At 54.3% G+C, this 17258-nt stretch overlaps 1 protein-coding gene across 1 annotated transcript; it reads right to left on the bottom strand.

Moving 5' to 3' along the window:
* Window positions 1–920: 920 nt before the first annotated feature.
* LOC101393496 (paraneoplastic antigen-like protein 8B) lies at window positions 921–3717 on the bottom strand. The gene has a single exon (XM_004440398.2). It carries the CDS (start codon window positions 3372–3374, stop codon window positions 1488–1490), a length of 1887 nt encoding a protein of 628 aa, XP_004440455.2. The 5' UTR covers window positions 3375–3717; the 3' UTR covers window positions 921–1487.
* Between the last annotated feature and the right edge of the window lie 13541 nt (window positions 3718–17258).

Below are 17258 nucleotides of genomic sequence, written 5' to 3'. Positions count from 1 at the left end.
GTAAATCAGTGACCGGGCAGTTCCAGGGTGTTCTGGATGAATATCAGCCGTGACGGGTGGGCCATGTGTTGCCCAATCTCAGACACTCCCCTCCCCCATCGCCCAGAGCACAGAGACCAGGCAGGATGCTTAACTCACTTTACTGAAGGACTCCAGGTGACACAGCGCACAGGAGAGAAGCCCACATCTACAGGGGGAAGTTACACGCGGGGCCCTCCCCACCCCGGGCCAGGCCCCGAGCTCCATCAGCCCCAGGGAGGAGGGGCTTCCTCCCCAGCCCCAGGCCCACCCTGGCCTGCTCCACGGTGAGCTTGTCTCTGCCCAGGGAGGTCCCTGCAGCCGGGAGGGGCCACTCCAAGCCCGGCCACAGCGGCTCCCACATCTGCTTCTGCACTGGGGTCCCGAGATGGGGCCCCGACAGTCCAGTCGGGCTGTGAGGAGGCGCCCAGGCCCCTGTGCCTTCCTGAGACGGGCAGGGAGGGCCCTCCTGGCACGATGGGCCGTCACCTGCTGGGCACAGGGACTTGGCACAGACGCACACAGCCCCAGGACGAGAGGACTTGCAGGGGCGTCCAGGGGAGACGGCTGTTTAGGGAAAGCCTAGGGGAGCCTCAGGTCCGCAGGAGGGGCGCTGCCTGGCGCTGCCAGAGAGAAAAGCCAGGAACCTGGATTTTAGGTGAACTGCCGCGAGTTGAAAATGGTGCCAAATAACTCGGGTTTTTGGACAACACTGCAGTCTGAGCGGCAGATTCAGCCCGGGGACACTGGCAGGTGGGCTTGGCCTGGAGGAGCTGGTTCATCTGTACCAGCTGCCCCTTGGGGGGGGGCTGGGCTGCTGCGTCTCCCCCTTTCTTCCTCCTCCCCATCCCCTGCTCCTGGTCACCGGTCCGCACCCCTCCCCTCCCCTCCCCCACCTCTCCTCTCTGCTCCCCTCTGAGCAGCCCGCTCTGCTTCTCAAGCTTCTCTTTCTGGAATCTTCTCCTCCCCTAGGAAGGGAGGTTCAGCCTTCAGAGCTCAGCTACACCCTGACACCCGCTGAGGGGCCGGGGGGCCGAGCCTCCATCACAGACCCCAGCCCCCAGATTGTGGAGGTGACAGTGACCCACAGACGCTGGCCAGAATGTGTCTGGAACGATCGGGGGCCCCATGGGGAACCACGAAGAACTCACTGCCACCGCTGGCCTCCCCGGGTGCCTGACGTCCACGGACACACCCCCCGCGTGCTAACCGGGGGCCACCCAAAGCCGAGCCGTCGGGGAACCTGAGACGCCGTCCCATCACCTGGGGCTGCCGCCTCCGGGGCCCGTTTCTCTCTCCTTCTTCCATCAGGATCGCTCGCGCCACCTGCCAAGGAGGGGCTGGAAGGGGAAGGCGGGAGCAGCAGGGGGCGCCGCGGCGCACGGAGCACGGGTCGCGCGGATAAGCGGGAGACGCCTCCCCGGAGGGAGCGCCCAGGGGGCGCAGGGGCCTCGCTGTCCCCGGTTCCACTAGCGGCGCCTGGGCGGCGGCCTCCTGCCCCCCCGAGCCTTCTTCCCGCGGGCCGCCTTGGAGCCGCTGGGCGGCTGCCCCCCGGCCTCGCCGGCCTTGGCGCGGGGCCCGGCGCCCACACGCCCCTTCTTTTTCTTGTGTCCCGCCGCCTCGTCCTGAGCCTTCTTCTCGGGAGTGACGCCCCCTCCGCCGCGGCCCCGGCCTCCCCTTCGGGGTTTGCGGGCGCCCGACGGGGCGGGGGCGCCGGCCGCTCCCAGGGCCCTGGAGGCCGTGCGCGCCCGCTTGGCGCGGGGCGTCCTGGACGCCCGGTGCTCGCGCTCCGACTCCTCGCCCTCCGTGTCCTCCGACGCCTCCTCCTCGGAGCCTTCGTCCGAAGCCCCCTCCGCGTCCTCATCCGACTCCCTGCCCCCTCGGGCCGCCAGGAGCGCCAAGACCTCACCCAGCTTGCCTTTGGCGCATTGGACCTTCCCGCCCTCCCAGGCATGTTCCTTGTCCTCCACCACCTCGGCCGTGTCCTGGGCCGCCAGCAGCGCCACCAGCTCCAGGAGGCCCCCCTCAGCGTCCTCGCCGTCGCCCTGGCCCGCGAGGGGGCCCCGCGGAGCCTTCCTCCCCTCGGGGCGGGTCTGGGGCTCAACCAAGGCAGAAATGCATTCCAGAAGGTTCCCGTCGTCCTCGGCCTTCCGCAGGACCATGGCGTCCACCTGGCGGCCTGCCTCCTCCACCTGCACGCGGGGGCCCGAAGTGTCCTTGGCCATGAGGGACAAGACCTCGGGAAGGGCATCCCTTTTGTCCTTCTTGTCGCTCCAGCCCAGCGACCTGATCACAGAAGCGATTTTCAGCATCTCCTGGGCGGAGGGGTTCGAGGGGTCTGTATACGCCACAATAGCCACAAACTCGGGATTGTCCACCCCCTCTTCCTCTTGGTCCCCATTTTCCTGCGAATCACTTTCGGAAGCGTCGCTGCCCGTGGTCTCCTCGTCCGACGCGTCTCTCACAGCAAGAAGCGCCACTAAGTCGGGGACCCCGCTCCGGTCTTCTGCGATGTCCAGGCTGATGGACTCGGCCCCACGGGGCCCTTTCTCCATCTCCTCCTTCTTGGCTTTGTCCGTCACCGTCACCAGGGCCAAGAACTCGCGGGGACCGTCTCCGTCGTCTGCCTCGCCCTGGAGGGCCCCCTTCTTCACCAGTTCCTTGGCGGCGGCCTGGAGGGTGGCGTACAGCGCGCTCTGCTCCTCATCCGCGCTCAGGTCCTCCCCGTCCACCTCCTCGATCACGATGCCCAGGCTCTCGTCCGAAGAGTCCTCGGACTCACGCCTCGCCGACGCAGACGGCCACCCTCCTCGGCCCCTCTTCGTGCCCTTCTGGGTCACCCTGTTGCCTCTGGCTCTGTTTCTGCGACCCCCACGGCCCCTCCCAGCCCCGCTGGCTGCACCAGGAGGGGGCCCAGCCTTCCCGGCCGCCTGCTCTGACCCCTGGGCCTCGGTCTCCGAGGCGGGAGGGCTGGGCGTGCCCCCGGGGGCCCCGGCCACTGCGGCCTGAGTGGGCCTTTCTTCCAGCAGCAAGCGCTTCATCCGCCGCAGGACTCTCGTGTCTTCGGCGCGGTCCTTGCACAGAACCCTCCAGACGCCGTCCTGGCCCGGGATCTCCCTGGGGATGGCGGCGTGATCAATGTCCTCCGCGAACTCCACCAGGGCGGCCTTGGCCTCCCGGTTCCTCGCGGCCCTCGTGTTCCGCAGCCTGAACGCGCCCAGGGGCAGGAGGGCCGGCCGCAGGACGGCCTCGATGGCCGCCCGCTCCAGGCGCTCGGGGATGCCGGTGACCAGCAGGGCCCTGTGCTCGTCCAGGTCCAGCCCCCGGCACCAGTCCCGCAAAAGGCTCCTGGCCATGGTGCCGCCCGCTGCCGCCGATCGCGGGGCAGGAGGGGGCCCGAGGCGGACGTGGGCTGCAGCGCCCCGTGCAAATTCCCCCTGGAACAGCGCCGCGGGGCTCAGAGTTCAGGCTCAGGTGGATGTGGCGAGGCCAGGGCGCGGGCTCCGTGCTCTCACTGCTCTGGCCGGCTGACGCAGCGGCCTTTCCCGGGGCCCCTCCCCAAGGTTGTCGCAGATCCCGCAGGGGGCTTACGTGTCAGGCCCGGGGATGCCGCCGGCCTGGCCGCTCCGCCCTCCGTCCCTGACAGAGGCTGAGGGACCGGCGCCCGGGCAGGTGCGGGGGGGCGGCGCCGTCTGCACCTGGGGCGACGGGGAAGGGGCGCGCTCGCCGGGCGCTCGCGGGTCTGGGCGCGCACCCTCCGCTCCAATCTCAGCCGTTCCTCTGCGCCCTGGCTGCTCCGGCCTGCGCCTGCGCGCAAGGGCTCGCCCCCCCCACCCCCGCCCCCAGCTGGGCCGGGTCTCCATGGCAACACTGCGGTCTGCAGCCGGGGTCTGCGTGGCTGGGGTCCCAGGAGCCGCTCTTAAAGGGCCCGACGAAAGGAGCCTGTGGGGGTTGGCAGACCACCTTCAGTGATGAACCCGAAAAAGGCCATGTGCAGAGGGGACAAGACAGCCCCCTGTCAGGGGATGGAGGCCTCCTTCGAGAGAGTACAGGCTTCAGCCAGGGTTATAATCCCCTGCACAGTGTAGAGGGGAATTCAGGATGTAGAGACCTAAACCAGCGGGCTCCGGCCTCACACAGTGGGCCCGCACTCATTCTTGGGGTACAAGCCTCGCTCAGAGTTTACGGGTCGCCCTCAGTGGGAACAGGCATCAGTGGGTACACAGGCCTCGCCTGGGAGGTGCGGGCATCATTCAGGGCACACAGGCCTGATTTAAGGGGGTGCAGGCCTCATTCAGTGAGACCTGTCCTCACTCGTGTGTGTGTTTCTGTATGGCAACGATGCACGTACCGTTAATCCTGCGTTTTTGTATGTGGTGTGTGCATGTGTGTGATCGTCGGCGAGATCAGACATGCATTCTGCAAGAAAGCGTTCCCCCTGTGTCGCGTGAATGTCGCAGCTACTCTGAACACACATCTCCTTCGCCAGCTTTGTTCCCCACTCTATGCAAATCAGGCGCGGTGGCCCAGCTGTTGGGTTTCTATCTCTGCCTTCCGCCGCTGTGACTCTGGGAAGGTTCCAGAGCTTCTCTGGTCTGGGTGTGCTCCTCTGTGAAATGGAGTTAACCATTAACCCTACCTCGCAGAATCCTTATAGGGGATGATCCATGAAAGACTTGGAAGAGAGGCTGGCCCACACGTGGTGCTCCATACAGGGAGACTATGGGAATGATTTACTGAGAACTTATCATTATATAAGCATTTGTTAAATAAATAAATAAGGAACCAAAACACTTCAGTTTTTTTTCTTTTTTTATGTAGGAAGAGAGTTTATTGCAAAGTTACCATGGCAACTGGGCCTAGGGCAAACCAAACAGCTCACTCGGCCTCCTACCACCCCCCCCCCAACAGAACTATAACAGGACACCCAAATGCAAGCCACAGGTATCATGTTAAATTTGCTAAGGGCCACCTTCAATAACTAAAAAACAGGTGAAATGAATTTTCAGGGTAGATTTCATTTATCCCAAAATATACACAATATTATCATTTGCATGTGTCATCAATATAAAACAATTATTAATGAGATGTTGAATATTCTTTTTTCCTTAACCCTTTGGAGCAGACATGTTTCAAGGGCTCCGCAGCCATAAGCGGCCATTGGGAATTTATTCTGAGGAATACATCAGGGATGTGTGTGTAAGAGTGTGTGTGTGTGTGTCTGTACACTGACATGCTCAGCACGAGTGTATTTATTCCTGTGGTATTTATAATCCTGCAAGATTGGAAAACCCAATAAGGAAAAGAGAAAGAGGAAGCTGGCACTTTTCTGGTGTGGATGATGATGGGTGAGGTGCTTTTGAAAATGAAGATTCATATACCATATAATTCACTCAGTTAAAGTGCACGATCAGGGGCTGGCCCGGTGGCATAGTGGTTAAGTTCATGAGCTCCACTTCTGTGGCCCCTGGTTCGAAGGTTCGGATCGCGGGGGTGGACCTACACACTGCTCATCAAGCCATGCTGTGGCAGCGTCCCACATACAAAATAGAGGAAGACTGGCACAGATGTTAGCTCAGGGCCAATCTTCCTCACCAAGGGAAAAAAAAAAGAAAAAAGTGTACGATTCAATGGCTGCAGTAGATTCACAGAGCGTGCAACTATCACCAAAATCAATTTTAGAACGTTTTCATCAATCCAAAAAGAAACTCCACACCCCTTAGCCAACATCCTCCAACTCTCCCCCCAGCCTCCAGCAACCACTAATCTACTTTCTGTCTCTATGGATTTGCCTGTTCTGGACATTTCATATAAATGGCATCATGCAACATGTGGTGAGTTTGTGTCTGGCTTATTTCACTTAACATGATGTTTTCAAGGTTCATCCATGATGTAGCGTATGTCAGTGCTTCATTCCTTTTCATTGTTGTATAATATTCCATCGTATAGCTATACCACCTTTGGTTTATCCATTCATCAGGTGATAGACGTTGGGGTTCTTTCCATATTTTGGCTATCATGAATAATGCTGCTCTGGACACTTGTGTACAAGTTTCTGTGTGGACCCATGCTTTCATTTCTCCTGGGAAATTCCTAGGAGTGGAATTGCTGGGTCATCGGGTAACTCTATGTTTAACCATTCAAGGAACAGAAGGGGCCCTTTTTACAATAGTCAGTTCAGAGCTGGAGCCTTTTTCTACTTCCCACAAAGGTGCTGTAAATGCTACCTGGCAGTCCCATTCTCTAACCCACAAGTCACTTTGTCTCTTCCTGCCTTGGTGTCCCCACTTTATCATGAGGCGTGGAGGACTCAAGAGGTGATGTGTGTGAGGTTTGGAACCTTGAGTGTTATGGTACTAAGGTTTCATTCTCACCAGCGGACAGGATAGCGTGACCACAGGGCTGCAGACTACGGAGGGGACACCCCAGGAGAGCGCCTGGCACCTACAGGCACAGGGGCAGGTCCCGCTCCCTGAAGTATATTTCAGGAGCTCCTACTGGGCACCGTTTGACCTCCTGGGGGCTGGTTTGCAAACATGATCTGGGCACCCCAGGTGCTCAGTGGGCCATCTGGGGATGCCCAACGTCTGGGACACCCAGGAACAGTCCTGAGCTGTGAATTGTCCCACATCCTCCCCTTGGATATCCCTCCAGGCCTTCACGTCTGTGAAGAATCAGTTTCCAATGATCCACGCCCAGAACCTAACTCCGTTTTACATACAAACACAGAGCGTCTGTTTAAACATGGTTTTAGTCAGCACTGACCCTGCCAGCTTTTATTCTAGGGCCCCGGCCATACTTCCTGCGTAATTCCATCCAGCTTCTCCTCTTCCTACTTCAGTCCACATTTATTCACGAAAAGCAGGTGCAACGATCTGTCCTCTTTGTCCTGTTTTCTGGCCTCTCTGTCCCCCAGAGGAAGCCCCCATTCATTTCTCTCCTGGTGGGGTGGGTGTGGGAGCAGAGGATGGGGACGTGGTCCCAGAAGCCGAGTAGAGGATTAGAGCCTCCCAGGAACTTCCAGAGGCAGGGCATGGCGTCCCAGAATCTGAGGGTCCCTGACGCATGGCACAAGCTCCAGGGCGGAGGATACGATAGGCCTTGAACTCTGAGCCCTGTGAGCAGAAGATCAAATGGGCACCAGCCAGGCAGGGCAGTGGGAACCCCAAGATGTCCTGCCTAGCCCCTCTTTGGGTGTTCGGCCTGGAATCATGGGCCCATGTTGGATGGAGATGTGACCCATCAGTGGCCTAACCGCTGCCTCTGAGGTTCCCATGGAAACAGCTGGAAGAAAAGGGTATATCAAATGTTTTGCAAAATTCCCCTCCCCCTCCCTGGGTTTGAGAAAAACAAGTGAGCCTGTCTGTTAACTAGTAATAGTGCTATTGGAGCAGGGGTTCCCAAAGTGTGGTCCAGGGACCCCTAGGAGTCCCCAAGGACATTTCAGGGGATCTATGAGACCAAATCCATCTTCATAATAACACTAAAATATTATTTGCCTTTTTTACTCCCGTTGTCTCACAAGTGTTCAATGGAAGTTTCCAGTTGCTATATGGTGTGCGATATGGCAACCGACTGAAGGCAGAACCAGGTACGAGGATGAGCCATCTTCTGCTGAATCAGACACGAAAGAGATTTGCAAAAGCATTAAACAATGCCACTCCTCTCGCAAATTTGTTTTTGTATTGGAAAATATCGGTTTTTAAAAAAAAACGTTATTTGCGTGACCATGTCACCTATGTTTGTTATTGCTATGCTTAAAAGAGTTCATAACGAAATATTCTTTTAATTTCTCTGTCGAAATTCCTAATATGGTAAATATCGACAGATAGAACTCACATAAACAAAAGCTCTTTGGGGGTCTTTGATCATTTTTAATAATTTAAGAGGTCCTAAGATCAAATAGTTGGAGAACCTCTGTGTTAGAGATGCAACACAATGTTCCCTGGGGCCCCCAAATAATGAAAGGATTTTGGGGGCTGGTGTTTTTCTCCAGCAGGTTATAATTGAATCGTGGGCGTGAAGTGGTCTCCTGGCTGTCCCCGCTCCGCTGTCTTTCTGCTCCCCTGTCTTCTGCCTCTCCAGCATCGTTGCCAGGGAAACCACATCAGCACATCCTCAACTCAAAATTCACTTAACTCCCTTGTGTCTGGATCGTGGTGCCCGTGCACACCTTATACCCAAGGAGCTGTCCTCTCTGCCTGCCTCCACGTCTTTCAAACACCATTTGTTCCTCAACCCCTTTTCCTATTTCTTCCCCCCCCCGCCCTGGGCAACTCTTTGCACTTTGCATTTTTTCATGTCTGTCCTCTTATTTCCGTGAGTTCTTGCAAAATGTGCATTGCTATTTGGGAGCATCTATGCTAAATTTGCATAATTTGTTTTATAGTAGCTTCCCTGTTTTGTTTCTCATTTTTTTAACACTCGGTGGTTACACGCCTCAAAGTGATCTCAGTTATATATCTTGTCTGTAATTCCACCTGCTGAGTGGGGCTGCAACAGAGGCATTCGTCACATTTCACTTTTTACTGTCCACTCCTCCAAGGAGAGATTCCAATGACAGCTGTAAAACACAGCTTCTCTGAGCCCTCTAGAGGTGGGGTCTGCATCCCCTTTTCTTGAATCTGAATCTGGGCCAGCTTGTGACGCCCTCAGCAAGTATGGCAGAAATGAGGCTATGGGTCTTCCAAGGCCACTTATGAAAGTCCTATTGGAATAATTGCTCTTGGGACCTTCTCTCCCAGGACATTCCTGCTTGAAACTTAGCCCCCACGCTGTGAGGAAGCCCAACTCACACGGAGAGACCACAAGGAGGCACTCAAGTCAATATCTCCAGCTAAGCCCAGTCTTCAAGTCATCCCAGACCAGGCACTGGACATATGAGTGATGAAGCTTCCAGATGATTTCACATCTTAGCCACTGGAGTCGCCCCAGCTAAGGCCCCATACACTGTGAAGCTGAAAGAAACTTCCTAATGCGCCCTTTCATAATCGCCGACCAACAGAATCCATGAGCTTAATGAAATGTTGTTTTACGCCACTAAGTTTGGGATGCTTTGTTACGCAGTGGAAGTAACCAGTACAGTCCCATCTCCATCTCCTTCTCCCCTACACACACCACAAAAGACGTGATGATCAACATCCTCACACATCCTATGATGCTGAAACCATCCTTGGCAAATGTCCCAGGAGCAGAATTGCTGGGAGGGAGGGGCTGCATATTTCTAGCTCTCCCAAGTCCTGCAAGTTGCCCTCTGCACTGACTCCCTGTTCACAATCCCACTGCTAGTGCCCAAGGATTCCTGTGCCCCCAACTCCTCCTCCACCACTGGACACTATCCAGCATGCTAAGATTTGCCCGTCTAATGAGTGCAAAGTTGCTAGTTGTTCTCAGACTACAAATGAGTTTGCACATCTCTTTGTTAGTTTTTTGGGAATCCCCATCTGTAAATTGCCTGTTAGTGGTTTTGCCCATTTTTCTATTGTGATTGCTGACTTTACCACTACAGTTGTGGACTTTTTAAAAAATTATTTTATTGAGGTCATATTGGCTTATAACATTGTGTACATTTCAGGTGTACATTATTATATATCAGCGTCCGTATAGACTGCATCCTGTTCCCCACCAATAGTCTAGTTTCCATCCATCACCACACATATGTGCCCCTTTACCCCTTTTGCCCTCCTCCTCACCCTCTACCCCTCTGGTAACCACCAATCTGTTCTCTTTATCTATGTTTGTTTGTTTATCTTCCACATATGAGTGAAATTATACAATATTTGTCTTTCTCTATTTGGCTTATCTCGCTTAACATAATACCCTCAAGGGCCATCCATGTTGTTGCAAATGGGATGATATTGCCTTTTTTATGGCTGAGTAGTATTCCATTGTATATATACACCACATCTTCTTTATCCATTCATCAGTTGACGGGCACTTGGGTTGCTTCCATGTCTTGGCTATTGTGAATAATGCTGCAATGAAAATAGGGGTGAATTGCAGACTTTTTAAAAGGCTCATAATTCTTTCACAGTTGCAATTCCTAAAGGCAATTTAGCTCTTCTCGTGGCTCCAGTAATCAAGACTCTGGTAAATATGAATACTTTTTTATCATAAAGAGAGGCATATGGTGGTCAATAAATATTTTATTGAACAAATGAAGGAAAGAAGGAATAACACACACCACGCTGAGAGCTCCTTCTCTGCCAGACACTGGATATAAAACCCTTCAGTATATTCCTTTACTTAATCTTCACCCCAACCATGTAAAATCAGCACCGTTGTTATGTCTATTTTCCAGATGAGAAATCTGAGGCTGTGTGTGTGGTGTGTGTGTGTGTATGTGTGGTGAGAATGCCTAAATTCTACTCTCTTAGCAAATTTCAAGTACACAACACAGCATGATTAACTATAGCCACCATTCGGTACATTAGATCCCAGAGCTTAGTCATCTGGTAACGGGAACCTTGCACCCTTTGACCTCAGCATCTCCCCACTTTTCCCAGCCTCAGCCCCTGGTAACCACCATTCTACTCTCTGTTTCTGATTTCGCTTTTTTTCCCCAAACCCCTGATTCTAACAGCTATGATAGGCAGACTCTCAGCAGCCCGGTCCCTCCTAACCACTCATTCATCCATTCTCCAGACAGAGAGAGCCAAAGCCTGTTGGGACACAGCTGGGATGAAGTCAGACCAGGGCCCAGCTGACAGTGCAGAGATCAGATATTAACCCGCAAATAACTGTTTAATTTCCAGTGGTGAAACGAGTAAAGAAATTACTCACAGCCTTTCTGCAGGCTGTCCTGTGCCGATGAAAAACAGCGAGCAGGCCCCAGTGAACGGCCTGACAAAGGGCCACGTTCTATTATTGAGGGGGAAGAAAGCAAGCTACAGGGCGAAGGATGTAACGCGGTTCCGTTCGCATCAAAACGGATGGCGAAATATTTATTTCACCCTCAGTCAAGCCTCATCACGTTCCACCTTAGAAAATGTTTAAACATTTTTAACCTCCTATGAGCAAAAGAAAACGAAAAGCTTATTTCAACTCTTATAAAGAAAAATGATGGATGTCAACTTAAAACACGGTGAGGGGGACAGTTTTTTTGAAACACTTTTAAGGGATATGAAAGCAGAGAAGGAGGAGGAGGAAAGAGAGAGGAAGAAGGGGGAGAATGAAAAGTCACGTGTTAAGTGGTTAGTTTTGGGGGGCAAAGAACACACACTGGAGTTAAAGGAGGACTCTGGGGGCCCTCAGTGGAGAAGCCCCTCCTGGGAATAGGGGATAAGCCCGGGGGGGAGGCCCAGGGAAAGGACGGGGAGGCTGGGGCTAAAGCCCTGAGCAGGGGATCATGGGTATGTCCCCACTTGACGTCTTTACACACCATTCTGCTCCCTCAATTTGTCCTATAACAGTTCACCTTCGAGAGGATTCCACGTCAGGACATTTAGACCTGCCTCAATTTTTTTCACAGCTGCTTCAAACTCCACGGATTGGCTCATAATTTGTTTAACCAAATCCCTACAGATGGAGGTGGACAGGCCTGGGGTGACTTAAGCCAGGCCCCCAGCAAGAGGGGCCAGGCCAACCTGGGATTCTCATTAGTGCTCCCCAAAGCCCTACAAGGCAGAACCTATTATTATCGCTGCCACTTTATAGGTGAGAAACCGAGTCAGAGAGAGCCTAATTAACTTGCCCAAGGTCACACAGACAGGATTGGCAGAGCTGGAATTGAAACCAAGGCAGACTTGATCCAATCAACGCCCAAGCTCTTAAGCCTGGCCACTGCCTTTTAAAATGATGGTGCCTGGAGCCGGCCCGGTGGCGCAAGCGGTTAAGTGCGCACGCTCCGCTGCGGCGGCCTGGGGTTTGCCGGTTCGGATCCCGGGTGCACACCGACGCACTGCTTGGCAAGCCATGCTGTGGCAGCGTCCCATATAAAGTGGAGGAAGATGGGCACGGATGTTAGCCCAGGGCCAGTCTTCCTCGGCAAAAAAAAAAAAAGAGGAGAATTGGCAGATGTTAGCACAGGGCTGATCTCCTCACAAAAACAATAAACAAATAAAATAAAATGATGGTGCCTGCATGAATTAATGAATGACACCAATGTACATGTGTATTTGCAAAGCTTAGAAAAAAGTACAGAAGGATACACTCCAAACTGTCACCATTGTGTTTCCCATGTAGGGACAGGGAAGCAGACCTAGATGAAGAGAATATGGAATTTTTTCTCATTTGTCCTTATTGCTTGACTTGTTCCAACAATTATACATTATTTAGTAATATTGTTAATTAATAATTTTTTATTAAAAAAAAAAGTAGAAGCAAGCATTCAATAACTAAGTTGTGACATGCACCAAGGAAGAGACATATGAGGTTCTGTGGGAGGGGTGATGGCTCTGAACGGGCTGCAGGCAAGAGGCTCATGAGGAGCAGCGTCAAGTTCCCAAGGGGTGAGAGCCCTGTCATGGGAGGAAGCGGCTCGAGACCCAGGTCTCCAGAGGCCAGATGCGGCCTGTTTTAGGACAAGGAAGGAGGAGGCCTTGCCTGTCCCCTTCAAAGACCAAGGAATCCCAAGGGACCACATAAAAATGTCTTCAGTTTTTTAAATCATTCCCATAACCCGACCTCGGGATACTGGCCTGAGAAGGAAGGAAATAATTAAGAGACAGCTGAAGCCAAGAAAATCCTGTCCTTGGAAAAAAGACTCTGGTTTGAGTTCAAGATCAGCTGCATGAGTGAAAGGAACATGAGACAAAAGAGTACATCCTTATGATTCCATTTACATGAAGTTCAAAACAGACAAAACTATATGGTGGAAAAGACCAGAGCAGCGCTTGCCTCTGGGCGGGGTGGGGATTGGCTGGAAAGGAACATGAGGGAACTTTCTAGAATGATGGAATGTTCTGTACCAAGCCACATTATTCTTTATGCATTTCAAGGAACATTGCAGACCCCTGCCCACTTCCCTCCAAAAGCTTCAACCTGCACATCATTAATTAGGGTTTAATATTTGTTTAGTTTTAGCTGCTTTTGATGTGAAATTTACATACAAAAGCACACAAATCTCCAGCACAAATCTGGAGATTTTTGATAAATACATATCCTTTGTTGACTTGAAAAGCCTCAAAATGAGTTTATTCTGGAAAAGCAAAAAGAATTAAAGTTCAGGATGTGCACGCTATGGCAAACCATAGGCAAACCTGGAAAAGAAAGGAGGGAAGCTGCCTCTGTAGAGAAAATGGAGGAGTAAGGAGGGGCTTTTCTAAAGGAAACACCTTTGGGGAAAAGTAACAGTATAGGGCAGCAACAGCTTCTCATTGGCTGAGCTGTGGCATTTCTCATTGGCTGAGCCGTGTCATTTCTCATTGGCTGAGCTGAGGCATTTCTCATTGGCTGAGCCGAGGCATTTCTCATTGGCTGAGCCGAGGCATTTCTCATTGGCTGAGCCGTGTCATTTCTCATTGGCTGAGCCGTGTCATTTCTCATTGGCTGAGCCGTGTCATTTCTCATTGGCTGAGCCGTGTCATTTCTCATTGGCTGAGCTGTTGCCTGGTGGTGAGAGAAATCTTCCTTAGTCATAAAGTAGTTTTATTTCCGGTGGGAGATGCAAGCATCTGTCCTTCCTGGTTAGTGTAATTGATGGTGTGTGATGGGGGTGAGAGCTCCCCCTACAGGCCTTCCCGACTGCGGTTTAGTCAAGGTTTCTTTTATCTCCACCATTCCTTCACTTCCATGGCTGGCAGTCACATGGGATGATTCTGATGGCTGGGGACTGTCTGACATCCCTTTCTTCAAACAGCCCGGCCACGTGGCTGGCTTGGGCTTCCTCCCATCATGGCGGTATCATGGGAGTCAGTTCTTGTGGGAACTTGTCAGTTCAATGGGAACTGGCTTCTAAAAGCAAGGAAATGGAAGCTGCCTTGTCTCTTAATGGCTACACCTGGAACTTGCACAAGGTCTTTTGTGCTGAACTCTGTGGGTCAAGCCAAGTCATAAGGCCATCCCAGATTCAAGCAGAGGGAAAGCAGACCACCTCTTGATGGGAGAAATACTAGGCGCACAGAGGGAGGGGAAGAATCCGTAGTAGCAGTTTTGGAGACAATTCGCGCAGTGCGCCCTCTCGCGGCGGCTGGCAGAGAAGAGACCTGGAGTCTGAGTTTGACCCACTCCAGAGTGGACACAACCATCTCTGCCCTCCGACCCCAGCGTGAGTATCCGCTGAGGGTTCAGATGTGGAGTGGACCCTTTGGGGACCTGGAGACGGCAGCAAGAATGTTCATTATTTTTAAGGCAAGGAGAATTTAAATGGTGCCTGTAGGGCCCAGTCCCCAAAATTCAGCCCGTGGATGCCTCTGGGGTTGTGGTTTCAGACTCAGCAGGATTTTCAAGGCGGTCGCCTCAGAGAACTGGGGTTTTGACTCCAAATCAGCATTTATCTGGACCGGCCCAGCTGCCCCATCAAAAGAGAAAAACGACAGAATGCAGACCTGGAGGGGACAGAGGCTGCCTGGCTGTCCCAGGAGGGGGACAGGTGGGGGACATTTCCAGTCCCCTAGGGTCGAGGGGGGAGGGGTTGACAAGAGATGCAGACACGGTGTGGTAGGGAGAGGGGTATTTGGAGTGGGGCTGCCTGGGCTCACTTCCACCCCCTCACCCCACCCCTGCGCTGTCCCTTACGACCTTGGGCTGGTTCCCTACCTCCCGGTGTCTCCATTTACGCACCTGAAAATGGGGGTCGTGTTCTCTTAGCGTCATCGGGAAGATGCACGAGGCTGTGACGTGCTGATGCTTAGAGTGGGCCCGGCCCCCAGCGAGCCCCCCACAGTACTCAACAAGTCTTATTGAGGTTATTAATCGGTGGCCGTCACTTATAGACCACCGCCCACCTGACTGTGACTGCGGTGAAGGGAGGTGGTGCAGAGCCCACTGCGAGCCCCAGAATGGTGCACTGTCCCCATCCCGGCGCCTCAGGCCCCCCGTGATCTGCCCCAGCTCACCCTGGCCGCTCCCCTGGCCCTCGGTCCTCTGCGTCTGGCTTTCCTCCTGCCTGGAGGTTGGGGGGATGGCAAGGAATGGGTCCAATCACAGACTCTGGAGTCACACGGACGTGATTTGAGTCACGCTAGACCGCCCGGGTTCAGATTCCCGCGCTCTGTGACCCTGAGCAAATCACCTACCCTCTCTGGGTCTCAGTTTCCCCATCTGTACAATGTGCACAATAAGAGCGCCTAAACTTGCGTTAAAACCATCAGAGCCCATGTAGTAAGAGATGTATAAATAATAGTTGTTGTTGCTCTTGCTGTTAGCGTTGTATCCCAGCTCCTCACTTCCGAGCTGAATCAAGCTCGGCGGGTTGTTTCGCCCCGCGCACCCGCGCGCTCAGGATGCGCCGTCGCAGGTGCGTCTTTCACCAGCCGTCCTGGAGCGCCCCCTGGTGGGGACCGCGGGCGCCGCAGTTCGTGCGGGCTGACGCCCCCTCGACGGTCGCGGGGCGCCGGGAGCCCCTACTCTTCCCTCCCCGCCCTAACAGGACCTGGAGCATCCCTGAGTGGGAGAGGGAGTTGAGGGGGCGTCCCGAGCCGGACACCACGGCCTCGGGCTCCGGGATCAGATCTGTTTCGCCTCCGGGACTGAGGGAGCTGGGGATGGAGGTTCAAGATGTGGCATGAGGTTCGTGTCAGCCCGTGTCACAATCACACTAAGTCACACACACCCGGACACACACACAGACTACACAGAAACCAACACACTCACAAGACCCTCGCGCACACTCACACACATTTCCACACACATATTCTCCCACAGACATCAACACACGCTTGCTCACACACTCTCAACTTGCACTCACACACAGACTGACACAAACCCGGAGACTCGCCCCACCCACACCCACACAGACACAGTCACCCTCACACGCAGACCCTCACAAAGCACACACACTACACCCCCCTCAGCCCCACAGAGAAAAACCCGCATCCACATCTACAGGTATGTGAACAAAACCACCGCCACCATGGGGAGACCCCAGACACGCGACCAGGGAGCCAGCGTCCCCCGCCCCTCGCCCACTCTCACCCCCTTGTGGGACCCAGGAGGTCACTTCTGTCCATGCAGGGACAGAGCCCGCCCCAAGTGGCCTGCCAGGTTCTCCTTCAAGCCCACCAGAGCCCACCCGAACCTGCCCTGGGGACATGGAGCTCGGACCCCCGGGGCTGAAGAGGCACCACCACCGACAGGAGCTCTGCATGGGGACACTGGGGCTGGAGGACTGGGCCAGGCCCGGAGGTGTGTGACGGGGAGCCCCCATCAGACTACCAGACTGGGGACACCCTCCGGGGGTGGGAGGGGGACTCCTCCCTCAAACTAGGAGGTGCTCCCTGGAGCCTCCCTCCTACTCCCCCCACGCCTGCCCCACCCCACCCCAGCCCGCCCCCATCCAGCCTCCTCCCTGGGCCCAGCCCCACTCTCGCCCTTCCCCTTCATCCTCCACAAGACATCACAAACTTGACCCCGCCGCCCGCCTACTCTACACCTGTCTGTGGCTCCCCAGCGCCCTCGGGAAAAAGCACCGGCTGCTCACCGTAGCCTGGGAGGCCTGCACACTGTGGGCTGCCCTCCTCCCGGGTGTCTTTGCACTCCAAAGCGCCTGGCTCCCCTGTTAAGTTCTACTTGGGAGGGATTCCTGTGTCCACCACCACCCCCGCCCCCCACTCGGGCTATGAACCCAGGAAGGCAGGGCCCTGGCTGTCCTGGTCATCCCTGGGTCCCCAGCTAGGCGGGAGCAGGTCCTGGGAAGATGAGTGTGGAAGGAAGAAAGGAAAGAAGGGAAGGAGGGAGGGAGGGACCAGGGGAGGGAGGGAGGGAAGAAGTAAGGAATGATCTCTAAAATAATTAAACCTCGGGTCCCATCTTTCTTCCCTGAGCTATGTCTCCATGTGCCCACCAGAGGGCGCTCTGACCCAGCACATCTCTAATGGAGCCCTCAGCCTGCTCTACATACAAAAAATTATGATCATAAGGAGGATGATTAACATCCAAAACCGCTACTTAAAGCCCCGCTGCGCTCCAGGACCTGTGCTAAACCCTCCACGTGCCTAATTCAACACAGCGACTCTGAGAGTATCTTATACAAGAGGAAAGCGAGGCTCAGAGAGGTTGTTTAACTTTCCCAGTGTCACACAGTGCTTAAACTGCAAAGAAGCTTCCAGCTCTGGCCTGGGTGACCCCACAGCCTTCTACTC

This window comes from Ceratotherium simum, chromosome 33 (assembly GCF_057802395.1).
Source record: "Ceratotherium simum simum isolate JZ-2026a chromosome 33, ASM5780239v1, whole genome shotgun sequence".
NCBI lineage: Eukaryota > Metazoa > Chordata > Mammalia > Perissodactyla > Rhinocerotidae > Ceratotherium > Ceratotherium simum.
This window is presented reverse-complemented; position numbering and strand designations above follow the sequence as displayed.

Coding starts and splice junctions, on each gene's coding strand:
- LOC101393496 (XM_004440398.2), bottom strand. CDS start 3,374: ATGGCCAGGAGCCTTTTGCGGGACTGGTGCCGGGGGCTGGACCTGGAC.